The 27,922-nt window shown below is 42.8% G+C and overlaps 8 protein-coding genes across 8 annotated transcripts; 6 read left to right on the forward strand and 2 right to left on the reverse strand.

The window, feature by feature from the left end:
* Window positions 1-16: 16 nt before the first annotated feature.
* Window positions 17-1,949, forward strand: LOC108112011 (juvenile hormone epoxide hydrolase 1). The gene is made up of 4 exons (XM_017221749.2): window positions 17-272; window positions 351-550; window positions 618-828; window positions 888-1,949. The coding sequence occupies exons 1-4, from the start codon at window positions 60-62 to the stop codon at window positions 1,689-1,691; spliced, it is 1,428 nt and encodes a 475-aa protein (XP_017077238.2). The 5' UTR covers window positions 17-59; the 3' UTR covers window positions 1,692-1,949.
* Window positions 1,950-2,076: 127 nt separating this feature from the next.
* Window positions 2,077-3,260, forward strand: LOC108112013 (microtubule-associated protein RP/EB family member 1). Its single transcript, XM_017221751.2, has 3 exons — window positions 2,077-2,246; window positions 2,421-2,550; window positions 2,607-3,260. Exons 2-3 carry the CDS (start codon window positions 2,421-2,423, stop codon window positions 3,191-3,193), a joined length of 717 nt encoding a protein of 238 aa, XP_017077240.2. The 5' UTR covers window positions 2,077-2,246; the 3' UTR covers window positions 3,194-3,260.
* LOC108112012 (coiled-coil domain-containing protein 130 homolog) lies at window positions 3,258-4,234 on the reverse strand. The gene has a single exon (XM_017221750.2). The coding sequence runs from the start codon at window positions 4,209-4,211 to the stop codon at window positions 3,258-3,260; it is 954 nt and encodes a 317-aa protein (XP_017077239.2). The 5' UTR covers window positions 4,212-4,234.
* A 344-nt stretch (window positions 4,235-4,578) lies between these two features.
* LOC108111951 (methionine--tRNA ligase, cytoplasmic) lies at window positions 4,579-8,334 on the forward strand. The gene is made up of 6 exons (XM_017221633.2): window positions 4,579-4,801; window positions 4,889-5,010; window positions 5,085-5,920; window positions 5,979-6,083; window positions 6,140-7,291; window positions 7,350-8,334. The coding sequence occupies exons 1-6, from the start codon at window positions 4,699-4,701 to the stop codon at window positions 8,092-8,094; spliced, it is 3,063 nt and encodes a 1,020-aa protein (XP_017077122.2). The 5' UTR covers window positions 4,579-4,698; the 3' UTR covers window positions 8,095-8,334.
* Window positions 8,335-8,568: 234 nt separating this feature from the next.
* Window positions 8,569-18,231, forward strand: LOC108111950 (protein dopey-1 homolog). Its single transcript, XM_017221631.2, has 11 exons — window positions 8,569-8,697; window positions 9,237-9,485; window positions 9,620-9,798; window positions 9,858-11,090; window positions 11,164-11,464; window positions 11,520-12,288; window positions 12,353-12,461; window positions 12,519-16,816; window positions 16,986-17,181; window positions 17,250-17,592; window positions 17,656-18,231. The coding sequence occupies exons 2-11, from the start codon at window positions 9,333-9,335 to the stop codon at window positions 17,875-17,877; spliced, it is 7,803 nt and encodes a 2,600-aa protein (XP_017077120.2). The 5' UTR covers window positions 8,569-8,697; window positions 9,237-9,332; the 3' UTR covers window positions 17,878-18,231.
* A 131-nt stretch (window positions 18,232-18,362) lies between these two features.
* LOC108111952 lies at window positions 18,363-19,869 on the reverse strand. The gene is made up of 4 exons (XM_017221634.2): window positions 19,622-19,869; window positions 18,842-18,909; window positions 18,614-18,776; window positions 18,363-18,550 (listed from the first exon to the last, which is right to left on the reverse strand). Exons 1-4 carry the CDS (start codon window positions 19,740-19,742, stop codon window positions 18,453-18,455), a joined length of 450 nt encoding a protein of 149 aa, XP_017077123.2. The 5' UTR covers window positions 19,743-19,869; the 3' UTR covers window positions 18,363-18,452.
* Window positions 19,870-20,923: 1,054 nt separating this feature from the next.
* Window positions 20,924-22,309, forward strand: LOC108111906. Its single transcript, XM_017221544.2, has 4 exons — window positions 20,924-21,194; window positions 21,272-21,357; window positions 21,500-21,656; window positions 21,875-22,309. The coding sequence occupies exons 1-4, from the start codon at window positions 21,008-21,010 to the stop codon at window positions 22,006-22,008; spliced, it is 564 nt and encodes a 187-aa protein (XP_017077033.1). The 5' UTR covers window positions 20,924-21,007; the 3' UTR covers window positions 22,009-22,309.
* Window positions 22,310-26,165: 3,856 nt separating this feature from the next.
* Window positions 26,166-27,222, forward strand: LOC121530524. Its single transcript, XM_041819720.1, has 4 exons — window positions 26,166-26,404; window positions 26,467-26,552; window positions 26,740-26,896; window positions 26,951-27,222. Exons 1-4 carry the CDS (start codon window positions 26,239-26,241, stop codon window positions 27,067-27,069), a joined length of 528 nt encoding a protein of 175 aa, XP_041675654.1. The 5' UTR covers window positions 26,166-26,238; the 3' UTR covers window positions 27,070-27,222.
* Window positions 27,223-27,922: the final 700 nt, after the last annotated feature.

A 27,922-nucleotide genomic window follows, 5' to 3' on the forward strand; every position in this document is an offset into this window, starting at 1 on the left:
CGTATCGTTGGAGTCAGAGCTGCAATCCCAGTCAGTCTGAGTGGAACCGCTGATAGGGAATGATGGGTGTCACGGTGAAAATTTTGGTCTTGATACTGGCCATTGGCGGTGGATTGGTCTATAAGAATGTTAGCCAATTGTGGGCAGATTTGCCTATTCCCCAGCTGGATCCTCAGGAGTGGTGGGGGGATGAAGCACAGCCCAAGGATTATGCCGCCTATTTAGCCAATAATTCGGAGGTGATTAACAATAAGCTGAGTTATCCGGAAAAGGTAAGTTATCAATTGCTTTGATCTTTAATTATTATATACATATATACGTATATACATATGTACGTATATTATCTACAGACCATTGATGACTTAAAAGAACGCCTCAATCGGACACTGCGTTTAACGCCTCCTCTTGAAGGCGTGGCTTTCGAGTATGGTTTCAATACGGATTACCTTAAGGAGGTCGTGGAATACTGGCGCGATGACTACCTGCCTCGTTGGCGGGAGCGCGAGGTGTTCCTTTGGCAGTTCAACCACTTCACCACCGATATTCAGGGGTGAGATAAGAGCGGTACTTATCATATCCACAGATAGTAACGACGAGGTTTGCTTACTGATTTTAAGGCTACGCATGCACTTCCTACACCTGATGGTTTATGATGACAACAAAGTTGGCAAGAAACACTATCCGGTGTTGCTACTCCACGGCTGGCCGGGATCGGTAAGAGAGTTTTACGACCTTATCCATTTGTTGCACCAATCCAACTTGGACAAGAACAACAAGTACATCTTCAACGTGGTGGTGCCCAGTTTACCAGGTTACGGCTGGTCGGAGGTGGGTTTCAGACTCGTTTTAATAACTCTTCATGGGATAATCCTTCTCTGACCTTGCAGGGCACTTCCAGAAAGGGCCTTGGACCCGCTCAGGTGGCTGTGATAATGAGGAATCTTATGCTGCGCTTGGGATACGACAAATTCTTCATCCAAGGAGGAGATTGGGGAAGCATAATTGGCAGCAACATTGCCACCTTGTACCCAGATAATGTCCTCGGCTATCACTCCAATTTGTGCAACAATCTAAGTCCCAAGTCATTGGTCAAGGGTTTGGTGGCTGGTGTTTGGCCCAGTTTGTTTGTGCCATCTGGCTTTGAGGACTTTTTCTTTCCAAAGTCAAATGAGTTTAAGTACCTAATGGAGGAGAGTGGCTACTTCCACATCCAAGCCACCAAGCCCGACACCATTGGCGCCACACTTACTGATAATCCCGTAGGATTGGCTGCCTATATCTTGGAGAAGTTCTCTACTTGGACTAATCCCAGCTACCGATCTCTGCGGGATGGAGGAATCACAAAGCGCTACAAAATGGACGCTCTGCTGGATAACCTGATGATCTACTATCTGACCAATTCGATCACCACATCCCAACGTCTGTACGCGGAGCAGTATGCCCAGGCTCAGCGGGATTTGCACCTGGAAAGGGTTCCCACGAAAGTGCCTACGGGATGCGCCCGGTTCAAGAGCGACATCATGCAGTTCCTGGACATCCAATTGCAGGATAAGTTCACGAACCTGGTGCACAGCACCTACCACCAAAAGGGCGGACACTTTGCCGCTTTGGAGGTGCCAAAAGTTCTCTACAAAGACTTCATAGATTTCGTCAAGACGGTGGAACAGAAATTTAGAATTAAGTCACTGTAGATCTGTATTTAATAAAAGGTTACTTCTTTTTCAAAAAGGAGTCGTTTTATATATTTACTTACATACACATGTGAATATATGTATATACATATATATATGTATATCGATAACTTAAAAATTGATCCAAGAGCCTAATAGAAATAATTCAATTTTTACTTTACTGTACACTTAATTACAAAAAGTGAATTGGTAAGGTAATTTTTATTAGGGTTTATTTTTATCTTTATCATAATAAATTCTGCAAGATTTATTCATCAATTTCATTTATAAATTTTAATTTATTATACATTTGTATTTGTTTATTATAATTTTAAAATAGTTCCTGTCACGCAGGAAAGTGAACTTAAATTTAACCATATATTAATATTTTTTAAGCTTAAGTGGGTACAAAATGATCTGAGGTATAAAAAAATACTAAAGGGTACACGATTTTTACAGACATATACACGTGCCTGATAACATCCCATCACTGATCCTGGAAGCATTGCAATCGAGAATCGAAGTTAAAGTAATTGCACAAATCACAGAAGTAGGAATAAAGGAAATTGTTAAAAAGTATTTTGTGTAAGAACCTGGCAGGACATAAAACTTATAGACTAAACTATTAAATCAATCAAACTATTATTAAACAAACATAAAAAAAAAATAAAGCTCTCAAAGGCGAAGAAACTAAAGAAGTAAAAAAATAAGTAACTGTAAAAGGGTGACATTTTCTTCTAAACCAAAAAGATGACCGACCTCAAGTTAACGGTTGCCCTAACCAGCGTTAATGGGGAGAATATGTCCAGGCACGAAATGCTCCAGTGGGTGAACAACATGGTCCAGGGTCACTTCAAGAAGATCGAGGAGCTCTGTTCTGGTAAGATCCCCAAAATGGTTACCCTTTTCAATATTAAATCTAATGATATCTTCAAGGTGCTGCCTACTGCCAGATGATGGAGATGATTTTCCCCAACTGCATCAACCTGAAGCGCGTAAAGATGACCGCCAAACTTGAGCACGAGTATCTCCACAATCTGAAGCTCTTCCAAGAAGCTTTCAATCGCTTGAAGTTAGACAAAACTGTACCGATCGATCGTCTAATCAAAGGACGCTTTCAGGATAATTTTGAGTTTTTGCAGTGGTTCAAGAAGTTCTTTGACTCACAAGCACCAGACTTGGAAAACATTAAGGCATTGGCCAATGCGCCGGTGATTAAACCCATTAAGCCTCGTGTTTTAGCCAAAGATCAATCGCCAGTCAACGCCAATGATGATGCTCTAAAGGATCTTATAGGTGAAATGCAGACCCTTAACTTGAGGAGAGATGATATCATGGAGGCCAGTAATCAGTGCTACAACAAGTTGCGCATAGTCGAGGATCTGGTAAACGACATGGTCAACAGCAACCAGCATGTGGAGCTATGTAAACGCATCCAGGCGGTGCTTTACAAAACGATAGATGGTGAGATCAACGAGGAACCCATTGGAGTTAATGATGATCCAAATGAAGGATTATATTAGGTTTTTTTTGCTGTAATATTGTTTTTTATAATTATTGTATTTTGTATAAAAATTCTCTGTATATTCATCCGTTGGAGTCATTATCTGATGAGGAGTAATCCCCCACCAAGCTAGGGGATTTTGTGTTTGAGGCTTTATCGGTTTCAGTTTTGTCAAGCTTCCTGCGTCGGATACCCAGATCTTGAAGTTGGAGCTGGCTATTTAGTGCTTTTTGCCGCTTGAGGCCACCGAATGTCGTGGTTGTTGCTCCTGGCAGTGCTGGACGCATTAGCAGCTCCAACCGCTGTTCAGATTCCCTTTCCAGAGCCGACCTGGTCTGCAGTTTCATCAAGGCTGCCATTTCTCTATCCTGACTAGTTTCCGGCAGGAGGGCAATGTCCAGACTGCTCTTGGCCAATAACTTGCGGTCTTGTTCCTGCTGACCCTTAATCTCTTGCTTCTGCTGACGGAATTCAGCTCGAAGGCGACAATTGGCCATGTAACTGTCATCCCAAACACTCATATTCCGCTCCACAAGCTTCTGAAGCACCGGCTTGGCATCTGCTCCTGCCTTGGCATCCTTTGCTTGGTGTTCCAGCTTGTACATAGCATCGTCAAAGAGTCGCTTCTGGACTTCCTTGGATTCAGGGACAACCTGCTCGTTCTGCAGGGGATCCCAGCGATTCTCCTGCCGTCTTGCACCAGAGAGTATAACATAGTCCAGATTGCCAGGATCAGTCTGAATCTCGAAATGATTGTCGCACAAGTGGCACTTCATTCGAAACTTGAAAACAGGCGTAGTGTAGTACATTCCCACCTTGGTCTTCTCAGCATTGTAGCGCACACCCATACCGATGTGGTTCTTGCATCCATCGCACCAGATGTTGTAGGGCATCTCAAAGCGGATGATGATGATCCCCAGATGAATCTTACGGGCACGTTCCCGCAGGGCATGGGTGCCCTGGAATTTATTGAGGCCGCCCTTCTTCGGGTCATAGTCAGGCGGGTAGTACTTGTTTTGACCTTTTCGTTCGCCCATCTTTTAGGTATTAATTAAAAGCTTCATATGTAGACTTTTGTTGTTTTGTGACTGCAAAGAAAATCAGCTGTTTTATAAACGCCAGTGGTGGAACTATCGATTAATGCAGAAGATCTAGAAGTAAACAAAAATAAATATGCTGAAATCGTTGACATCTATATATTCATGAAAAACATTTTCAGTAATACTTTTTAAACTTTTTGAAATAAAAAAGTTTTCATTCTTCCGTCTATTATTGACTTATAAGTAAAACCAAACAACTTTCAGTGCTACCTTCAGCACCGATGAATAGCTGAAAAACGGCTAGAAACAGCAAAAAAGACCAAAGACCACCAAACTAATCGATAACAACACCGACGGTGTGACAGCTTTTCCGATCGACCCATCACCAAAATAGTAGTTTCTCGTGGGCAATCATAATTTGGTTGTTTTATTAAACCTTTTTGCCACGTAAATTGAATTAGAAGTAGCCCCCGATCTCGGCAAAATGATTATATATACGAACGAGGGCAATCCGCTGGGACTGCAGCTGCTGATGCTGGCCAAATTCGCTAAGCGACCGGTGCAGGTGCAGTTGGTTAACCTAAATGGTGAGTTATTTCTTGGATTCCAAATAAATACTTTGAAAATGCACTCCAGTGACTCATTTCTGATGCAATTACTATTGATAATTGCAGATGCCAAGTACAGGGATTTGCTGATTTTGCCCACTTTGGAACTGGACAACGGATTACGCCTGTTCTCGCCAGCGGCTATTGCCAAGTATCTTCTTGTGGATGAGGGGCAGCGGCGCGATGAGGTAGGTCTCCCAAAAATGTCTTATTAGGCCATGACCCCTGAAGGTTAAACTAATTTGTTGGTGCTTCCCTGCAGTGGCTGGAGTGGTCTGCCACGTTGCTGGCTCCGGCTTTGTCACACCACATGGCCGTGGGTCACAAGGCGGATGCGAATGCTCTTCCTGTGCTTAATGCCCTTGTGAAGAAGCTTAATGACAGCTTAAAATCCTCGCCCTTCCTGGCTGGTGACAAACTCACTGCTGCTGACATCGCCGTTTGGTCGCTCCTGGCGCCAGAGGGCACTCTAAAAGGGGCACAGAATGTGGATAGCTTAAGGGATTGGTACGGCAGAGTAAAGTCCCTTCCAGAAGTGGAAGAGGTCCTGGCCGAACAACCGTTGAAGAATCTCAGTTTCAATTCGCTGCAGCAGTCAAATCGATATGGTGGACTGCATCATGTGCCATTGAAACGTCTCAGTTTGGCTGATGCGGGCAAACTGCTGGTGGATACCACTCCAACTGTGGCGGATACTGTTACGGATGAGGAGATAAGCGCGGCACGAGCTGCCTTTGTTTACACAGCTCCTAAGGAAATTAAAGAGGAACGCACTGTTCTTCCTAAGGCCGGCGAACGAAACGTATTGGTTACCTCAGCTCTTCCCTACGTTAACAACGTGCCCCATTTGGGTAATATCATTGGTTGTGTACTGTCTGCGGATATCTATGCCCGCTATTCGCGTTCCGCTGGTTACAATACATTGCTGATTTCCGGCACGGATGAGTACGGTACCGCCACGGAAAATAAGGCATTGGCGGAGAACCTCACTCCCCGAGAGATCTGTGACAAGTACTTCGAACTACATAACGCCATATACCGCTGGTTCGGCATTGGCTTTGATTACTTTGGTCGCACCACCGCCCAGGAACAAACAGAGTGAGTTTTGTGTGCTTAAACTAAGACTTCTTAGTAGAAAATAATTTCTTTTTAATAGTATTGTGCAGGAGGCATTCAAGGATGTCCTCAAAAATGGCTACATCATCACAGAGAGCGTCGAGCAGCTGCTTTGCCAGAAATGCGATCGTTTCCTAGCTGATAGGTTAGTTTACATGTTATAACGATTTCAACTTAATCTGACTAGTAATTCTCTTCAAGATTTGTGGAGGGTACATGTCCACATCCTGGCTGTGGCTACGAGGATGCCCGTGGGGATCAATGCGACAAGTGCGGGAAGCTGGTAAATGCTACTGAGCTAATCCGTCCCAGATGTAAGGTGTGCAATAGCGCCCCGGTACTGCGTTCCTCCGATCAGTTGTTCATCGATCTGCCAAAGGCGGAACCACAGCTCAAGGAATGGGTTGACAAGTCGGAGGGAGGATGGACTCATAACGCGAAGGTAATAACTAGGGCCTGGCTTAAAGAAGGTCTCAAGCCGCGTTGCATTACCCGCGACCTTAAGTGGGGAATCCCCGTACCCCACGAGGGCTTCGAAAATAAGGTTTTCTACGTGTGGTTCGATGCTCCATTTGGATACGTGTCCATGACCAAGCATTACACCAAGGAGTATCAACAGTGGTGGCAGCCAGACAAGGGCACAGAAGTCGAGCTCTTCCAGTTTATGGCCAAAGACAACGTGCCTTTCCACTCAGTGGTGTGGCCGAGTGTTTTACTGGCCATCAACAAGGGACACACGTTGGTTTCCCACATTATGGCCACTGAGTATCTAAACTATGAGGACGGCAAGTTCAGCAAGAGTCGTGGTATTGGTGTCTTTGGCAATGATGCACAGGAAACTGGAATTCCAGCTGATGTGTGGCGTTTCTATTTGGCTTCTGCCAGACCCGAAGGACAGGATTCCAGTTTCAGTTGGAACGATCTGGCTGCTCGCAACAACTCAGAGCTGCTGAACAATTTGGGAAACTTTGTGAACCGTGCTTTGGTCTTCTGTGAAAAGAACTTCGATAGCACTGTTCCCGAAGTGGTAATCACTCAGGACGAACTTGTGTTATTGGCTTTAATTAACCGTGAACTTCGTGGTTATATCAACTCCCTGGAAAAGGCCAAGCTGCGCGACGGCATTCGTCATCTACTGGCTATTTCCCGACACGGCAATGGGTACATGCAAATCCAGCAGCCGTGGGTGCTGCTTAAGGGTACTGAAGACCAAAAGAAGCGAGCATCTACCATTATTGGTCTGTGTGTCAACATTGCTTGCCTCTTGGCAAATCTACTCTTCCCTTTCATGCCAACCACAGCTAGAACTCTTTTCGGTCAGCTCAATGCCAAACAAACGCCGCTCAATGCAGAGTAAGTGCCTCTAAAAAAAATGTATTTGAGCTTCTCCTAATCCTTCATTTTATTGCAGGAAACCGCTTGCTACTTTGCTCCTCACAGCTGGTCACAAAATCGGCAAACCAGTTCCACTCTTTGCTAAATTGGAACAATCCTTTATTGACGAGCTTAAAGGCAAGTACGGCGGAGCTCAGAACACAAAGGCCGCTGCTCAAAGTCAAACCAGCTCTGCAGATATGGAGCAAGCTGTCCAGGCTCAGGCAGATAAAGTGCGTGAACTAAAGGCGAGCACAAAAGACAAAACTGTGTGGCAACCAGAGGTGACAAAACTGCTGGAACTCAAAAAAAAACTGGAGGAAGCAAAGAAGACTGCGACTAACGTCACTCCCATCGCCGCTCCTGCTGCCTCAAACGGGTCACAGTCAGTCAAAGATTTGGAAAAGGCAATCCAGGAGCAGGGTGACAAAGTACGCAAGCTGAAGGGCAGCACAAAAGACAAAACTATTTGGCAACCAGAGGTTAATGTACTCCTAGACCTCAAGAAGCAATTGGAAGCGGCTCAAAAGGCAGCAAAGACAGCTCCTGCCGCCGGAGCACCTGCTTCTTCATCCGCCTCCCCTGCAGATGCTTCCCAAGTCAAGGCATTAGAAGACAAAATCGCTCAGCAGGCTGAAAAGGTCAGAACTCTGAAAGCATCAGGCGATGCCTCCGTATGGAAGCCGGAAGTTGATATTCTGTTGTCCTTGAAAAACGAATTGGCGTCGCTGACTGGACAACCAGCCGCCGGTGGACAGGGAAAAAGCAAGAAAAAGAAGTAGGCCTTGAACCCTCGTATTTTATAACTAACAACCACGATGGACATTTTTACCTCAACTCTTCTAATCACGCATTCGATGGCAAATCTTTAGTCTCGAACTGACACAGTTCTTTTCATTTCTTAAGTTATGCTTTTGCATTTAAAAACCCTTTGTATTTATTTGAAGTATGGCTAAATATTCAGTTAGTAATTTATTGAGTTTGTGAAGAAAATATTAAACCCATTGACTTTTAAAATTGAATTTTGAATTTCGATTTAATAAAAAAAAAAAACTGGTTATCGATAACATGACTTATCGGTGTGTCATAAACTGAATTCTGTTATCATGGTAAGTGTTAAAATTTCATTTGTTTGAATTGGTAGTTCATTCCTTTTTAAAATTAAGTTTTCAATGCTTGTGTTAAAATAGTTTGCAGTTTGTAAAAAAAACCGATTTATTATCGCGGCTTAGGAATACGTGGGAAGAAGTCACGGTAATCAATCATTGGTCCATCGCTAGCAAGTTACAGCAAAAAATTTGCTTTGCCATGTAAATGCAACACAAAAACAAAAGTGCAATATTAAACAATGTGAAATGTGTTAAAACTTAAAAACTTTTGCTGCGGTAAGGGTGGAGTAATTAGAAAGTATTAAGTGTCTTGTAAAAAGTGAAAATGACAAATGAACGACAACAATGTGTGTCTGTCCCGTCACGAGCCCTTCGACCCCCGCCCCTATCACTTTCATGAAAACAGCAGAATATTCGTCATCAGCTGGTCCTCTCTTTTTTTGCTCTTTTCGTTCCCGTACATTTAACTGCACTTTGCTGACGAGAGAGAGCGAGAGCTAGAGCAGATATTTATTCAGAAGTTAACAAAATTTTGTTCCTGCCACGCGACATTAGTCTCTGCCCGATATTGCATCTAATATAGTTCACATTTAATATTGGGTCAATTGACTGACCACCAATTAAGTGACGAATCACTCAGAGAAAAGAATCCCCAGTTGTTCACAGGTGCTACGCCTGCCACACACCTTAAATATGCAACCCATTCAAATTTAAGTGAAAAAAAACAGCCAAGTATGTGTGGGAGTTGGAATTCAAGGACACAGCAGTTGAGGGCAACAAGTGTTTGCTAATTGATTGCCATTGATTATTCGCAGAGCTCTGCCACACACGAAACCATCAGTAAAAAATCATCCAAATCAAGCGAAAACCAAGATTTAGAGCCAGCAGAGCCACTGGCAAAAGACGTCGCCATGGAATCCGCGGACGCACTCGTCGAGGAGCAGAAGCTCATGGCCGAGGCCAAGTACCGCACTTATATGACCAATATAGACAAGGCGCTGCGCAATTTCGAGTACTCCAGCGAATGGGCGGATTTGATATCGGCACTAGGCAAACTCAGCAAGGTACAGCTCCCTTTGTGGCAATCTGAAAAAAAGCCTGGGGCAACTGACTCATAGTAGTTTCCGGGGACTACATTGATCCCAAACTCTTATCTCGAAATTTTTTTTTGATTTAATTTCCCCTCCCTTCTCGACAGGCGATATCGAGCAATACGCAGTACCAGGTCATACCCCGGCGACTGAAGATAGCCAAGCGACTGGCCCAATGCATGCATCCCGCCTTGCCTTCCGGGGTGCATCTGAAGGCCCTCGAGACCTATTCGGTGATATTCAGCAAAACAGGGCCGGAGCGCCTGGCCACGGAGTTTATATACAGGTCAGTGGGCCAGATAACCCAAATTGTTGTTTAACTTATGTGCTATTTTCTTCCCGCAGTGCTGGGCTATTCCCGCTCCTTGGTTACGCGGCCATGAATGTGCGTCCAGCCTTGCTAGCGATCTATGAAACCCATTTCGTACCCCTGGGTGACAAACTGCGGCCCGCTCTTAGTGGTTTCCTAAATGGCGTCCTACCTGGCTACGACTGTGGTCTGGATCACTTCGAGCGTATTAGCGCTCTTCTGAAACAAGTGTGCAATGCAGTCAATCCAATGCACTTTTACACAGTGCTTTGGGAGTCGGTGGCTAACAATGCGGCTATTCGACTGCCAGCCATCACCTACCTGCTTGAGCACTTTAACAAGCGATTGGATATGCAGGAGCAAATCTATATTATGGGGCACAATAGGGAGATCATGATGTCGGCCCTGTGTGTCTGCCTCAACGATTCGTTGATCCTGGTGCAGCGAAATACACTGGAATTCCTTCTGCTCGGCTTTCCCATGCACACGGCTCTGCTATCCGAGGATGACTTAGTTAAACTTGTCACTAATGGCCTCAATACCATACTCCGCAGAGACATGTCGTTGAATAGGAGATTGTTCAGCTGGCTATTGGGCAGCGAAGTGGCCAAAAACTCGCCAACATATGACACCCTATCGTTGGACACCTCAAACGCTCCTTTGGATGAGGAACCAGAACCATATTTCGTTCAACACTCGCGACATATTCTAATCAAAGCTTTAATCACCACTTTACGATTGAGTTTGGAGTGTGCTCCCATGGACCTAAAGCCCTACAGGATAATGCTATCCCTTCTCGACAAGGTGGAAATTGGAAGTGCAGTACTGGATTACGTTCTCCATGACATTATTCGAGCTATGTACATTTCGAGTGGCAATGCGGAGGCTTTAAAATCAGCCAACCTGCTATTTGCCACCTTCGATCCAGCTTATATTTGGAGCTACATGACCAACATGTTTGACAGAGCCTGTCAGCAGGAGAACTCCAAGCAGGAGAAGAAACAAGCTGCGGATACCTCTGGGAAATACGCATGCGAGGTGGGATCCGGAGATCCCTGTGTTCTTGAGATTTGTGTTCTGACAGAATTCCTTTTGGAAACCGTTTCTCTTGAGATGTACACAGAAACCACAAGGGTGTATCTTCCCAAGGTATTCCTGGCCATAACTCAGCTTCTTTCCCTACACATGGATCACATTAGTAGCAACGAGATAACTTCGTCATTGAAACTCTGCATGAAGATCGTCTCGAGGGTGCAGCCCATGATAACGTAAGCGAAAAACAAAAAACAAAGAAGTATCAGGCGATCCTTTATTAACCTTATCTCTTTGTTAATTTCACAGAAGTCCCATAAAACTGAATAAGCTGATAGAGCAAAGCGGTGGCTCGTCGTCGGATGAAAAGATTACGGTAAACTCAGCGAGTGAGACCGGAAAGGTAGAGCCTGGAGCTCAGGGTAGTTCCCTAGAGAAGAGCAAGTCTGATTCTCGGCTTAATCAATTTGCGGAGAACGCGCTGCACAGCAAGGATCCCAACGATGAAGAGCTTATCCGGCGCTCAGCCTCCAATCAGAGCGTGGGTCGTCAAAGTCCCAGCAAAAAGAAGGCCAAGTCAATTTCTCGACTTTCAGAGTTGGATAAGGACGTGAGTTACTTTAATAGAAAATGGAGAATTTGTATTAATCAAGTCTTGAATACAGATCAGCGCCTCGGACACAGGTCAGCAATCATCTTCCGACCTTGATACCCCGCGGAGCATTAAGAAACTCAAAGCCAAGGCTAAGGTCCCATTTATCCGAAGCCCCAAAAAGCAGCGACCCAAGGACATTGTTCTGATACAATCCAATGATTCGGCAGAAATGGGAGATGGACCTAGCTCAGAAGAACCGAAGAGTGCTCCACCTAATCAGTCGCCTCAGTTTCAGTTGGATGAGGAAAGCCGAGCCACTCAACAGCGCGGATTCTCTATTTTGGAGAAGTGCATCCGTCAGTACGAAATCTTCTTTGAGGTTTACTTGGCCCGTAAACTGCTTAATATTGAATCGGATCCAAATGAATGCGCAGTGAAAGTTCAGCTACAGCGAACCACGAGCACCATCCAATCATCCAACCTTTTTATGGCAGAGCAGGTGTTGGAACATGAGTGTCCCGTGAGGGAGTCACAAATCGAGCGTTTGTTTAACTTGCTGCGCGTGGACATTGTGCCGCGTTCCAAGCAGCTGCAGGGGTTACTCAACCGATCCCTGCCGCTGCCCGCTAGTGCTAGTGAGCTTAGCAGTGACAGTGAAGCGCAGGAAGAAAAGCAACCTAGCCTGCTTATCGATGAACAAACCCAGCGAAGTGTACAGCAGCTAGCCGAGCTCCAGTTGAGCCTTCCTCTCCGTGGAGCTGTTAAGCTGGCGGCCACACTTCTGGTGGAGATGTCGACCTTCCCCAACTGCAATAAAAACGTTATTCTTGATAAAAACGGTGAGTAAACCAAAACGTCTAAAAGGAAAACGTTATTCATGGTTACTTTCTTTATTACATTTAGAGCCTGAGTTGCCCAACTGGTTGAAGGTTCTTTGCTTGGTTGCCTGCTTTGCCCAGAGCGATAAGGAGCTACAGGTAGCCTCCATTACCACACTTTTTGATTTGATAAGGTGAGTGGAAATCAAATATTATTTCTAAGAAACGTTTAACTTTACATTGTCTTTCAGTCTACTACGATCGCAAATCGAGCATACGACTAGTCCAGGAGTAACCTTCGTTGTAATGCTGCCGCTTCTCAAGTTTGGTCATGTAAGCTACATGGAGCAGCACACGCGCGTCTTCCAATTGGTGAGCTCCATTTTGTGGGATTACCTAGGAGCAACAGGCATAGATCCTGCCCAAATTGCAGCGCTACTTCATCAGCTGCACAGTTGCCTGGAAAGTGGTTTGGTGGAAACCGTCATTGGAAATAGAATGCAGGCGCAACATTTGCTTCAAATACAGCCACAATCTCGTACAGAATTGGGAAAAACTGCTTTACGCAACTTCCAAATGGAACGCTTGTCGGATGCCCAGCTTCTCTGTCCCACGGAGTCCACTGAACGATTAAGAGAAAGTCAGGCCCGGAGCTTCAAGAAGTTCGAGCTACTGTGGCACCTCGGCAGAGATAAACAGACTACAAGAGGATTTGAGAAAACGCTACTTAAAGTGCTGGACACCCTCGCATTACCACATTACATGTCCGAGCGTACTTTTGTGACCAACTGGCTGCAGGCGTCTCTGCTTCGAGGAGATCTTGCTCGCCTGACAAAGCCTCTCTACAAGATTCTACTCTCAGCCAGCTCCAAGCGGGTAGGAATCGTCCACATGCAGCAGTTGTACAGAGAAGCTGATACCGAGGCTACACCTGCCTTTGAGCGGGATGTGTATGCCATCAGTTCGGAGCAGGGCAACGTAAAATACCACCACATGGAGACATCTAGTGGTGGTAAAAAAAAGAGTCCAATCAGAAACTTTCCAAAAAAGATCTTTGGAGTTACATTGAGTGGCGGAAAAGCCAACAAAGTGTCAAATTTTGTGAGCGACAAATCTACTGTAGCTGCTTGTACTGAGGCAACGCAGGATGTGAACACCATCGGCCTAATAATCAATCCATTAGAAAATGCTAACGATTTTGACGACGAAACGGATCTGGAAGAGCCGAGGATTGAGATCCCGCATAAGGAGACGCCCCTGGAGCAGAAACTAGCCAGTGCAATGGACGAGAGCGAACAAACTTCACAGGAGCATCCAACCCATCAGCCTGATCAAAGCCTCCAATATGACCAGGATATTACAGACCATTCTGACAGCAGCGACTTTGAGTCGGATTCTGAACTTCGCGAAACGAGCTTGGAAAAGGAAGACAGTCTCACGGTTAGTTCTAGTGCTGGAGTCAGTGATGATGTCAAGCGCTTTGTGGGTGACTGCGAAAGTGTTACCGAAGCGTTGACTCAGCACGAAAAGATCAAGAGCCGCAAGTTCTATCGATTGACCAGAGAGAAAACACCAGGAGAAACCAGTCTTAACTCTCTAGAACAGAAGGATCATGATAGCATTCCTGATCTGCAGGCAGATGCGCTTCCAGCGGATGAATATTTTAAAGAAGACAAGAAGCTGGGCAAGCGAAAGAAGCTGTTGACAGCTGGCGACAAAAAACGTCTCAGTTGCATTTCGAAGACTTCCACGGACAGCAACATTAGTGGTTCCCATGCAGAACAACCAGAGCAGGAGGAAGAAACGGAACCAGCAACCGAATCCACCATCAATGTGGAGGACAAACGACGTAATCTCAGTTTGGAGACGAGCAAACTGCAGCCTGATATGCAGAAAACTCTTGAGAAGGGGAAACAAAATGTGGAGATACTGAGGCAGAATAATGCAGCTGCTGCTGCGGCAGCCGCAGCGGCGACGGCAGAAGAGCAGACCAGTCTGCGGAGCTCTGTAAAGAGCACCGTTTCCCTAACGGATGCGGCACACCTGTACCACAATCACCTCCTGATTTACCTTGCAATTTACGATACCCGACAGACCTTGTATGCCTTGCAGACGCTTCGAAACATTATCTGCAGCGATCGTCGAACCTTCCTTTGCCTCTCAATAACCACATCCTTTTCAAGTGCAAGTCTGAAACAGCTGCTCGTGAGGCATCGCAAGAGTATATCTGGCAAAGGTTTTGATGGTGGAGTGGGCAGCTCTGAGTATGCTCAAGGGTATCGGGGTTGCATGCAACTGGAGCTGCTGGTCACGATCTGTTTGTTCTACGCACGCGGTTACTTCCAGAAAGAATCTTTGGATGCCCAGCGACAGCCGCCAACGCTCCAGGACATTGTAAACAATAGAAGGATCCAGCTTGAGAGCATTGAACTGCTGACCCTGATCTGCTCGGAACTTATAGAAATCGTCAAGGGCATGGGCAAAGGACTAGCCAACTATATCGCCGATTTGTTGGCACGCGCCAAGCTGCAGAAGGTGATGCTCCACTGCCTGAATAGCTCCGTGTGCAGTTATGGTCGTAGAGCCAACTCTAACAGCGGAAGTTATGCGGAGCAGGTGCTCAGCTTCAATGATCCTCAGGATGATCAGTTGCATGCGGACTGCTTCCAGCTTCAGCTGCTGCGTTTGCTCTTGGCTGTAATTCGACTGGAGCATGAGGTTCACCAATTGCGCCAGGACACACCGCCCGCTGCTGGCGAGGACTCGGCGGGGAATGCGTCGCCCACTCGCTTAGCAGATGGTGCGACTACAAATGTAAAGTATCTTCCTAACTGTCTAATAAGTCAGCAACCCATGTTCCTGGCCGCTGTGTTGGGTGCACTGCAGCAGGAAAGATTGCGGCATTTGCACCGCAACTGGACGGATTTGGTGACCTCCTCGCTCAATTGTTTTTCCTTTGGCTCACTCACGAACATTGTGATCAGCGTAGTGCATCAATTATGCAGTAATCTGGACCGCCTCTCCAAGCTGGGTTTACCTCAGCAGCGACACTTCCCCCCGGATTACGTAGTATCCCAACTGGAGGCACTTACCATCTTGTGCCACTACTGCTTACTAGACAATACGCAGCAAACTGCGCTCTCACACCTGTTTAATCAAGCTTACCCGCAGACCAGTTCATCGGCTCAGAGCTCTAGCACTGGTCAGTTGCTCAACAGTATCGTGCATTCCTTCCTGTCGGCCAGCGAATCCTCCACTTCAGCGCCGGCTCCAAGGAATCCACAACTGCAGGCTGCTCGCAATGCCGTTCTCTCTCATCTTCCTAGGATCATGAGCAGCGTGGCTGCCATATGGGATAGCGAGCTAGGACAATTGCGCCCTGTTCGCCAGCAGCTTCTTGAGTTCCTATCGCCAGTGTCACTACATCATGGCTGCAACTTCCTGGCTGCCGTGGCCGTCACCTGGCAGCAGCGCGGAATCGCATCAAACATGAGCGGACTGAGCATCGCGGAGCAGTTTCAGAGAAACTCCAGCTTACAAGCGTGTCCCGCTCAGCTGTCGCTAGTTTCACTAGTGTCTAGCATCCGTGTAATGCCCATGGACTCCTTCGTGATGACACTACACCACGTAGTACGATCTCCTCCACCAATCCATCGACCACCTGCACAGCTCAGCATTGAGGTGAGTTCTCTGGAGCTCTTCTACTTCTATATGAGATCTGCTCCAGCACCTCAGTTAGCGGATGCCTGGAGCTCTCTGCTGGCTCTCATCCGGGATGGTTTGAATCTGACACCACCGGCCCAGTTTGCTTTACTGATGCTCTTGAACGAGTTTGTCCAGCGCTGCCCGCAGATGCCATTCCAGGATAAGAAAGAGGTGCGAGAACTGCACGATGTGACCTCTCGATTGGTGGACTCTCTTTCCAGCGTGGCTGGATCTTGTCTAGAGCAAACTACCTGGCTGCGTCGTAACCTGGCTGTAAAGGAAGACACCGATGGGTTGGCCAAAGATAACAGCGTTGGAGGTGGAGGTCTCCAGCAATATTCTCTGCAGGCCCAGAGCGTTCTGGCGGCTATACTCTCAAATCTTCTGGACGTGGCATACGGTTCCCAGGAGAAGGACAAGGTGGTCAACATAGTGACACCGCTGCTATATAATATCACACCGTATTTAAAGAACCACACTGCAAGGAATGTTCCCTTTTTCTATGCCTGCTCCGCTCTACTGGCCAGCTTGAGTGGCTACCAGTACACTAGAAAAGCGTGGCGAAAAGATATGCTAGACCTTTTGCTGGACAACGCCTTCTTCCAAATGCATCTCTCGTGCCTGCCCTTCTGGCGCATGATTATGGACAGCCTTATGACCTACGACAATACCACGTTCCGGGAGCTGATGACCCGAGTCTCACTCTCGCAGGCGGGCAGTCTGAACATCTTTACATCGCGTGACCAGGAGTATGAGCAACGGGCTATGCTACTAAAGCGGCTCGCATTCGTCATATACTGTAGCGAGTTCGACCAACACAACAAGTACATGCCGGACATTCAGGGTATGTTGAAAAGGGTCAATATTTGGGTATTTTTTATTTGAAAGAAAGTTTTTCTTTTGAATGGGACTTAATTGAGTCAGCAAATAAAAGCTTAATTGTTAGTTATTGCTGAGTGGGTGTACTTATGAAATTAATTGTCGTAAACAAAAACTTTTTTATATTCCCTTAGAGCAACTGGCTAACAGTCTTCGACTGGTTCCCATGGGCCCTTCAGTGCAGGCCGCCGTTTTCCTGTGCTTCCGAGTGCTGCTCCTTCGCATGTCACCTGACCACGTTACATCGCTGTGGCCTATAATCATTGCTGAAATGGTGCAAGTGTTTCTGCAAATGGAACAGGAACTCAAATCGGAAAGCGAAGAGAGAAAGTAAGTAAAGCCACCCAATTAAGCATACCATCTAGTTAATTAAACCATTTTTTACATTCATTTTTCAGCGTACAAATGCGTATGCCTTCAGGGATTGATGTATCCTGGTCATCTGCTGCTGGAGCTAGCAATGGCTACAACTCTCAAACTCCCATGCAGCATTGGCGTTCTGTGCAGCTAGAGGCCTGCAAGCTCCTGGAATTGGGCTGTGTGCTTCCAGCCACTAAGCTACCACATTTTCAGATGTATCGTTGGGCCTTTGTGGGCACTGAGTTCGATGTACATGAGGAGGAGGTGCGCCTGCCAAATGGAAGTTCAGAGAATCTGGCAACCTTGCCCAGCGCTCTGTATGTGCCGCATGTGAGGCGCGTGGCTAGGCTGATGGACATGAAATACACCAGCCAGTCGCCGGTAAGTTGTTATCACTACTTGCTCTATCTCTACCCCCCTAACCAATGTTTGGATCACTTTCAGATACTTCAACGTCCTAGTAATAGGCATCTAATGTTGCATTTCCAGCAACTGCAATCGCTTCAGGAATTGTACGCCTTTTTCACTACGCTGGGAATCAGTTGCCCTCAGCCCCGTAACTTCGCCGACACGGAAAATGATGTAGCTAACTGCCTGCAGGAGATCGAGGAGGTGCTAGCCAACGATTTTCTGGAGAAGCTGCCCAGCATAACCACGCCGAGATGAAAACCAGCCGTTGCCCACCGGCAGACACAATCGCAGATCCAAGCAAATGGGTCACAGTTCGAGCTCAAGTTGAATCTGAATCTGGGTATGGAGTCTGCCATGGAGCCGGGCAGCAGTGGCCAAGCTGCCCGCATCCTGGCCGCCGTGCAGGCCAAGCTAACCAGCCAAAATGCCGAGACGAGCTTTACGCATACCCAAAACATCAATAACAGCAGCAACAATAAGAAGACCAACTTTCCATTTTATGTTTAAGTAAGAAGATGAACGAGAAGGTGATGCCGAGTATGATAGCTAGCTATATAGATAGAAAACTGGGTCGAGTATATAATTGTCCGTAGTGATCGATCGTTTTAAATGTTGAGTGTTTAAAAAATGCGGTAGCCCAATAGCTAATAGCACCCAATATGTATATGTAACCAATGTATTTAACTGTTGATAGTTGCTCCCCGAGTCGATGTGAATAAGAGATGTGTTTAACGACAAACTGCAATCAAAAAAAAAAATCGCCTTTTATTGCAAACGCTAAGCTGAGAAGAGTTCGGGATTTCGCCGATAAATAATCTAGATTCAACGGACTAAACCACATTCAGGGCACGGGGTGGTTTGCTGGCTTCGTTGTTCTTCAACTGGAGATAGAAGGAGTAAACAATTCGTGCGCTGAAGGCGATAATTACTGAAAGGATATACATAGAAGAATTTGTTATATCTCTAGACATTATGCATTCCATATGCTTACAGAATGTTATGATGTAAATGAGAAGGGCACCGAAAATGTTATTCATTCCAGTTGCCTCCCTGTATCCTCCATAATGAAAGATAACTCCAAGTACGGCAAACGGAAAGTTAATGGCTTCGATGACAGCAAAAATCAGCCACACGATGACTAGAACTCGCTTTTCCTGGAATTGATAAGAAAAAGTCGTGATGGATTTTTCTTAAAAGTTCACTAATGTCCTTTATTTACCTTAAGGGTTCCTATCAACAAACAAATATTGGTGACCACAACGATTGCAAATCCCACAAAGTTGAGAACTGCAAGATAAAATATTTTATTGGCTTCAGTGTTTGCTACAATAATAGGGAAAGCTTAAAAATGAGTCAATTACAAAAAAAAATGTAAAAACTAAATTGTTTGGAGTATCACTTTTATATAAATAAATTTATATTTAATATAGAATAAATATCTCTTATCAGCAATAAAAGCCGGCATACATATATGTACATAAAAGTTTATTGCGCCAGATTTCCGGCCTAAAATAAATTCTGTTCACAACTATCTTTGTATTTATTTTTTAATTTTTTTTTTTTACATTTAAAGGCTTTCTTATTTCAAGCCCTGAAGCAGAATTATTAATTGAATATATTCTACAATTTTAAATTGCTTTTAAATTAAAAAGCATTTTTTCACTTGCCGTGTAAAACGCAATTTCTCAAGTTTTAAGGCAAAAGTTTATACGAAAATAAAAATTTAATTATTATATTATTTAGTTTAAAAGACAATGGAAATTTTGCTTTTAGAATAAAACGCTAGCTTGTATTTGTCACCGATGTCGTCATCGATGGAAGGTGATGTATCCAAAATGTTTGTGAATTGGAACGCGTTTGTCTCGAATGGATTAGCTCATTCTTTTATTTTGTATGCTATGTATGTACATATGTATGTATATTTTATTATGGTAATAGCGCCAGTATGGGTATTCGGCTTCTGGAAATAAACAAATGCCACGCCTCGAACTTCTCGTACCGTTCGGAGCGACTAAAACGCTGAAAGTCATGCTAATTAGCCAGTAGATCGCGATTCCCAGGCACCAACTCCGCAGCTCGGTATTGCAGGGGCCATTTTCCACGGTCAGGTCGATTTTCATTTTGAGATTTTATAAGTTTAATTGAAAATTTCCAAATAAAACAATATTATGGCACAGAAACCGGTTTGGGATCACTAATAGCTCGGAAACACTACCGCACTGGGCAAGAATCGAGTAACAACTGACTGGAGAACTTAGTTGTTCTCCGTTGTCGCTGAGATGCAACAGTTGGGTGAAAACTGTACAACATAAATGTATTTTCTTTCGTTTTATAAAAACCCTTAGACTGGAATAATTTTGTCTATGTTTCGTTTTATATTAAATATTAAATATTTATCAAGAAATAAGAAAAATGTTATTTTTTATTTGATAATGTCCATATGTTGACGTAATATTTGATGCTTGTAAAGAGGGTTGAACCGGTAGATACATACATGGTTTGGAAGATGATTTGAAAACAGCCAAAATTGTGATTACCTAATATGCTTTTCAAAATTATGTTTAATTTATGTTTGTTCAGGTGATCTTCAGAATCAAAAATATATTAAAATAAGATTATAATTAAATTTTTATTTTGTTTTGTAAGGTACATATATAAGTCATCAGAAAATGTGTCACCTGTTGTCTAGTGTAGATGAATAAATACAGTACCGGGCCAATAACAAAGTGACTGCGCCTACACTTAAGATCTCGATCTAAGCATGCAATTTGCAGCCCTGGGTGCAAAAACAACATTATTAAATTTTGATGAAATAAAAGATATATATTGTAAATTTTCATATATTTAGTAAGCCGATTAATTTATAAAAAAAATTTAAATATAAATATAAATAAATATAAAATTTCAGTTGAGCCAAATTATTTACGCCAATCTGGCTACCACTTTCCTGAAAGCTGTTGTTTGCCAGACAATTTTGAATTAACATTTTGAATTTTTGCTATGCCAGTAAAACAAAAATGTTAACCACCATATTTTCCAATTTGGCCATTATTGCAGGAGATTGTAAAATCGGTTCACATGACTTTTATATATTTATAAATTGATAATAATGATTCGAAAGAATTTCACTTTTAAGCTTAGCTTAGTGTATAAGTAAATGTTACCCTTCAATACTAAGTAAAAATTGGATTGGAAACTCACATTTAATGTTAGTGAAGAAGTCACCGTTTATCTGTGCTCATTATTTTCAACGATATGGCAACGCTGTTCGTGAAAGCTTTCGCTTGTCAGACAATTGCGACTTAATAATAATTGCATCGCCGGTGAATTAAAGAGCTTTAGTTTTATTCTGCAATCGGAAAGTAAAGTACCAATTCCAGCAAATATGTTGACCTCCGTGTTTTGCATGCGCCTGAACACCTATGGCGTTGTCATTGGCTGGCTGGGCGTAATTTTCTCATTTTTGGCCACGATCCTTTTGTCCGTGGCCTTGGGATTCGTTGATGAAATTGCGCAGGAGATCGTCAAATCGGCCCAAAAGACCGACCTGACTGTTAGCGAAGTGCGCACCGGTAGGTGTTAACCACATGGTGGACCCACCCACCCACAAGGCAATAAAGTTACCCGTTTTTTTGTTTCTATTTTGCAGGTCTCATCGTTCTTCTCAGTGTTTACCTGGCGCTGAAGGTGATTAATCTTTTGGCATCGGCCATGTTGGTCGTGGGTACCGTTAAGGTAAGTTCTGGTCTCCAAATTTAGTAAATAAGCAGTTAAGCTTAAGTAATTACACCTTTACTTTAAGTATGTATTTGCATATGAAATTTGTATAATTCAAGTAAATTTGTAGTAAATGGAAAGACACGTTTTCTTCCTTCAGGAACGTCATCTCCTTCTGCTTCCTTGGCTGATCAACAACGGAGTAATCCTGGTTTTCGCAATTATCACCCATATTGGCGTTTGGGCACAGGTCATCGGATCCCAAATGCCCTTCTTAAGCGCAGTTCCAATTATCTTAATCTCGGTGGGAATTCTTGGTAAGTGACTCATCCACTTGCACATCGTATACACAAGTTTTTCTTGTATGTATATGCACGTACATAGTATGTACATTAGCGTTGTATCTGGAAATGGGTATATACAGCCTTTGTTGTGAAATTGTGGTTCCCCAATGCGCTTATCGCTTGTTGCTCTGCGATCGTTTTGTAATTGGACTCAGACATGATGTTAATTTTTTTCTATTTGTTCGTTTCAGTGCTCACATGGTATCTGTACTACGGCATCTACTCGCTCTTCAAGCAGATCCAGGCATCCAGTGAGCTCCAGCGTCCACTGATTCCGCCGGCAACCCAGCAGACTAACTCCTATCCCAGCTACACCAAGATATAGAGCCGGTATTGGTCCTATTTAAGAGTCATCTTATTGTAACACTATTTTCCCGCATATTTTTCGAATGTTTTTTAGTGGAGCTCTCCTAAATAAATGGATGTTAGCCCATCTTATTAATCTTCCCTAGCTAGTAACACCAAAATTAGGCCTTACCCCACATATATTTTCGATAAACATACATATATCTACGAGACTGTGTTGTCAACAATTTGAAAATTGTCAAATTATATTTTCCTATTGGCTTTAAAAATACATATTTTATACACATCAAGCTGAAAGAACGCCTGACTAAGAAATGAAATCAATGAGAATTTCTTAATTAAATTAAATTTCATATTTCACACATATAAACTTAAGTTTAAAATTATTTCCCCCGACAGAAAGAGGGAGTATTTCCCATCGAGTGGTGTGAACAAAGATTTTGTGGCTTTCAGAAGAAAAGTACAGCACATTGAATACATTTGAATACATTTACTGATAGGTCCGGTTCTGAGCAGTCTTGATGAGCATTATTGTTGGTGCTATCCCCCACGCCAAAAAAACTAATTAAGCTAGTCTCTTACACATTAAAATACATTATTTAGATGTATTTTTATACTCGTAGAGTAAAAGGGCATACTACATTCATTGAAAAATATGTAACAGGTAGAAGGAAGCGTTTCCGACCCTATAAAGTACAGTGATGGAAAAAATAATAGAAACGAATATTACTATTTAACTTAAAGTCTTTTTTTATACCCGTTACTCGTAGAGTAAAAGGGTATACTAGATTCGTTGAAAAGTATGTAACAGATAGAAGGAAGCTTTTGCGGCCCTATAAAGTATATATATTCTTGATCAGGATCAATAGCGAAGTCGATTGAGCCATGTCCGTCTGTCCGTCCGTCCGTCCGTCCGTCCGTCCGTCCGTCCGTATGAACGCTGAGATCTCAGGAACTATAGCAGATACAAAGCTGAGATTAAGCATGAAGATTCTTGAGGTCCCGGGACAGCGCAAGTTTATTACAGCATCCTGCCACGCCCACTCTAACGCCCACAAATCGCAAAAAACTAAAATTGCTGAAATCTCAGGAACTATTGCAGATAGAAAGTTGAAATTCAGAAAGTATAGTCTTTAGATGACAGCGCATCTTATAGTGGTACTACTATCCGGCCACACCCACCCATACGCCCACAAGGCTCAATAGACGGTTTTCCGATTTTCTAGAAAAGCTGATATCTCGGTAACTATAAGAGATAGAAAGTTCGGATCAAGCATGTATGTTTCTATGATGCTCCCAATGCGAATTGTTTTTTTCCGATCACGCCACGCCCACTCTAACGCCCACAAAACCCGAAAAACCAAAAATGCAAAAATCTCAAAAACTATAAAAGCTACACAATTTTGCTTAGGAACACGTATTTAGGAGATGCCTCTGCAACTTGCCACGAAGTTGCATCCGGCCACACCCACTCTAACGCCCACAAACCGCGGAAAACTGTGGAGTCTATAATATTATTATGAATGCCTTCGTTTGACCTTGTGTAACTTATTTCTGTTAATATCTATCGATTTACAAAAGATTTTTCAAATCGGAACATTATTTCGCTATTTATGAAGAAATTAAGGTTATAAGGCTCCACATGGGCAGTGACGTCACTATAAGCATACTCAACATACTTCCTCTGACAATAGGTGGCGCCTTGTGAATTTCCACTAGCAAAATTAATATTTTAAAATTGTGTAAAACAGTAACGGGTATCTTATAGTCGCAGCACTCGACTATAGCGTTTCCTCTTGTTTAAGTTTTAGATTTAGGAATATTTATGAAAACCACTGGGTTGTTAACATTGTAAACGGTACTTTATCACGATCTTCTCGATAGGCGACTCTGCTTTGTTAAAATCCAAGAGACCCGACAGAACTGGGAAAATGTCCTTTGGTCCGAAGAGACGAAGATATATTTGTTAGGATCTGATGGCAGACCCCATGTTAGGCGCCCAAAAAACACAGTATTCGATCCTAAATACACCAAAAAGACGATTAAACAAGGAGGTGGAAATATAATGCTATGGGGATGTTTCTCGGCTTCAGGTGCTGGTGCACTTCATTGGATACAAAGCGATATGCGTGCTACAGACTATTTATACATAATGAAGGACGTTATGTTACCATATGCCGAAGATGAAATGCCTTTGCAGTGGGAATTTATGCAGGATAACGATCCCAAACACACATCCAAGCTTGTGAAAAAATGGTTCCAGCACAATAAAGTCGACGTTATAGATTGGCCAGCTCAGTCACCCGATTTAAACCCTATTGAGCATTTGTGGGGCATTCTTAAAAAACGTTTAAGTGGTTTTCTGGCAAAAAATAAGGAGCATTTGTGGGAGAAAGTCCAGGAGGAGTGGTACTCCATTGAGCCAGCAATATGCTCCAATCTGGATTGATCAGGATCAATAGCGGAGTATGAACGCTGAGATCTCAGGAACTATAAGAGATACAAAGTTGAGATTAGGCATGAAGTTTCTTGAGGTCCATACGCAGCGCAAGGTTTTTTCATTTTATCAGCATCCTGCCACGCCCACTCTAACGCCCACAAATCGCAAATAACTAAAATAGCTGAAATCTCAGGAACTATTAGAGCTAGAAAGTTGAAATTTATTATGTATAATCCTTAGATACCAGCACATCTTATAGTGTTACCACTATTCGGACACACCCATACGCCCATCAAGCTCAAAAGACGGTTTTCGCATGTTGCAGAAAAACTAATATCTCGCTAACTATAGAGAAGATAGGATTAAGCATGTAGGTTTTTATGATGCCCCCAATGCGAATAGTTTTTTTTCGAGCAACCCACGCCCACTTTAACGCCCACAAAACCCGAAAAACCAAAATTACGAAAATCTCGAAAACTATAAGAGCTAGAAAGGTGTGCTTAAGAATGCGTATTTAAAAGATGCCACTGCAACTTGTCCTTAGTTTTTATCAGGTACTTAACATGCTTTCTCCGACAATAGATGGCGCTTTGGGAATTCCACCAGCAAAATTAATATTTTAAAATTGTGTAACACAGTAACGGGTATCTTATAGTCGCGGCACTCGACTATAGCGTTTCCTCTTGTTTGCTTTGTAATTGTTTCTACTCGAATAGACTATAGCATTTAGATTGTGTTTTCCAAAACCGAGCTAGCAGCGTCAATTTAACTACTTCTATATTTTTGGCTAACATTGGCACAACTGTAGTAAGATTTATTATTAAAATTAAATTAAATAAATTAAATTAAATTATAATTCATTAATTTCGTCATCTTAATCGTCATTTATATATTTTTTTTTTTTTTTTTTAAAGCATGATGTATTTTTCTTGCAAGGTATACGTATGGCATTCTTTTCCAGACCTGCGCAATCCATATCTGAGAAATTAAGTATAAGTATTTCACAACTCCAAAATATTGGTGGTAAAACTTCAGCCAACACATCGATCTTCGATGAAACTATCGATTAGAAATAAATTCACGATCATATAAAATGCACATAACCATCGGCAAAATAAACGAACAAGCCCTGGTATTTTCATGCCATAAAAAATATTTTTCTTACAAACAAACCGCCGATATCGCAAATATATTTAAAGCTAGAATATGCTAGATGAGTTTTAAAATAAGATATAATTCAAGCTATTAAACATTTTTTACAAATGTTCGACTTTCAAACTAGCTTATAATAAGCTAAACTGGCAACACTGTCCGGTCGTGATTCTGCTGCTGGGCGGAAAAATAATATATGATTATATAAGTACATTTTGTATACATTTGGGCGCATAAGACATGTAGTCATTAAATAGTGTGTTGTATATAAACATAAGGCAAATTTCTGGTGTCATTTGAAGATAACTTTTTGGACATAAAATTACCTTTATATCTAGTGTAAGGATATTAACATAGCACATACATATGTACATACAATATATGTATGTAACACTTTGGTGATATCAACCTCAGTTACAAAAATTATACCAATGGAAATACAAACGTTTTTCATAGACTTACAAATATTGTGATCAGGTCTTTAGTTTTTCAAGCGCGATTCTTTGAAAGGTCAATCCGAGTCTATGATTTAAAAACTTTTGTTTAGCATACGAAATGGAGGAGATGTGGCTGGTCAAATATTCAAAAACTATTTCAGTAATACGTCATCGGCGCACTAGGAAGGTTGCTTAACACTCCGTATCCGAAACTAGAAAAATGTTGTCCTCAGTGTGTTGCATGAGCCTTAAAACTTACGGAGTGGTTATCAGTTATTTAAGCCTTATTTTATCCGCTTTAGCCACGCTAATTTTATCGTCTTTCATAAAAAAAAATATTTTAATCTTCCATGAAGTGCTTTCTGATGTTCCATTTCGCGAATTTAGTAAGATTTAAAAAAAAAAAGATTTTATAAAGCCAGTCAATTTAAAATTTCGTACTTTTTAGTAATGTTTATTCTCGAGTGCATTTGCTACTTTTTAGTAGTGGTTAATATTGTGTCATCCATAACCATGTGTGTGGGAATTGCGAAGGTAAGTCCTGTACTGTGTAAGGGAGGTGGTACATTTAAAAAATTTTAGAGCTCTGCATAAAGCAACAGAATGATTCCATCATGATTCGATATTGGAAAAAATTTGGTAATTATCAAAAACTTTGGCGGGCTGAGTTACATTGAAATATAAATATGTATTATAGGTAGAGAACATATATTATTTTTAGAAAAAACATCTGCTCATGCTGCCGTGGCTGATGAACTTCGGGTTGCTCCTATTGGTCTTGAATGTCTACTTCGTTATATTGGGGATTAACTATATTTTATATCCGCACCCGCTTAGCTTCATCCTGAAATTCTTTATAATCGTCGCAGGCATTCTTGGTGAGTCAAACTAAATTGACTTGGACAAAACTACTACTAGCACTCTTTTTTCAGCGCTCGGATGGTTTTTGTTGTACGGAATCTATTCGCTGTTCAAGAACATCCAGACATACAGGGAGACACCAGTGACTGCAGAATTTCAAACAACATTTGGAACAACATTATGTCACTAAAGCGACGGAAGTCAAATTGAATCTGTCTGGAATTGCCACAAGTCGATTTATCCTCATAAAAAATTTATGTATACTTATCAATTTCTGTACAACTCAAAATTCCCATTTTTAGTTTGCTTCGCTGGGCATTCAAATATATTTTCTACACACACAGAGGTCATAGATTATTCCTTGACTCGGTCCGACACGTTAGCCCTGAGTAATCTGGCGGCATGGGCGGTTTCAGACTCTACCAGTTGCGATTGCTCGGAAAGTATTTATATTATTGATCAGTATCAAAAGCGAAGTCGATTAAGCCATGTCCGTCTGTCCGCCCGTCCGTTTGTCCGTCCGTACGGCCGTCTGTCCAGCTGTCAGTATGAACGCTGAGAACTGTAAGAGATACAACTATTAGAGCTACAAAGTTGAAGTTGAGTATATATAATCTTTAGATACCAGCGCATCTTATACCGTTATCAGGCCACACCCACTCTTACGCCCACCAAACGTGGGTGATTTTATAAGTGATGAAACTGCGAACCATCTAGCCACGCTCAACCTAATGCCCACAAAAACAGGAAAACAAAAAAGGGAAAAAATTGGGAACTATAAAAGCTAAAAAGGTCTTAGGTCTTAAAAATACGTATTTAGGAGATGCCTCTGCAACTTGCCACGAGTTTTAATCTGGCCACGCCCACTATGCCGACCAAAAACCGTGAAAAAATGTCGAGGGCACACATCGGAAAGAATCCGGCGTGTCCGGATTCCGGATACCTAATAAGAAATAAAAAAACCTAGTAAATTTTTAATCTAATTGAATATTGTAAGTCAAACTAAAAAAGAAGTATTTTTAAGATCCTTCCATACCTCAGTT

The sequence above is a fragment of the Drosophila eugracilis genome, unplaced genomic scaffold (genome assembly GCF_018153835.1).
Source record: "Drosophila eugracilis isolate 14026-0451.02 unplaced genomic scaffold, ASM1815383v1 contig_90, whole genome shotgun sequence".
NCBI lineage: Eukaryota > Metazoa > Arthropoda > Insecta > Diptera > Drosophilidae > Drosophila > Drosophila eugracilis.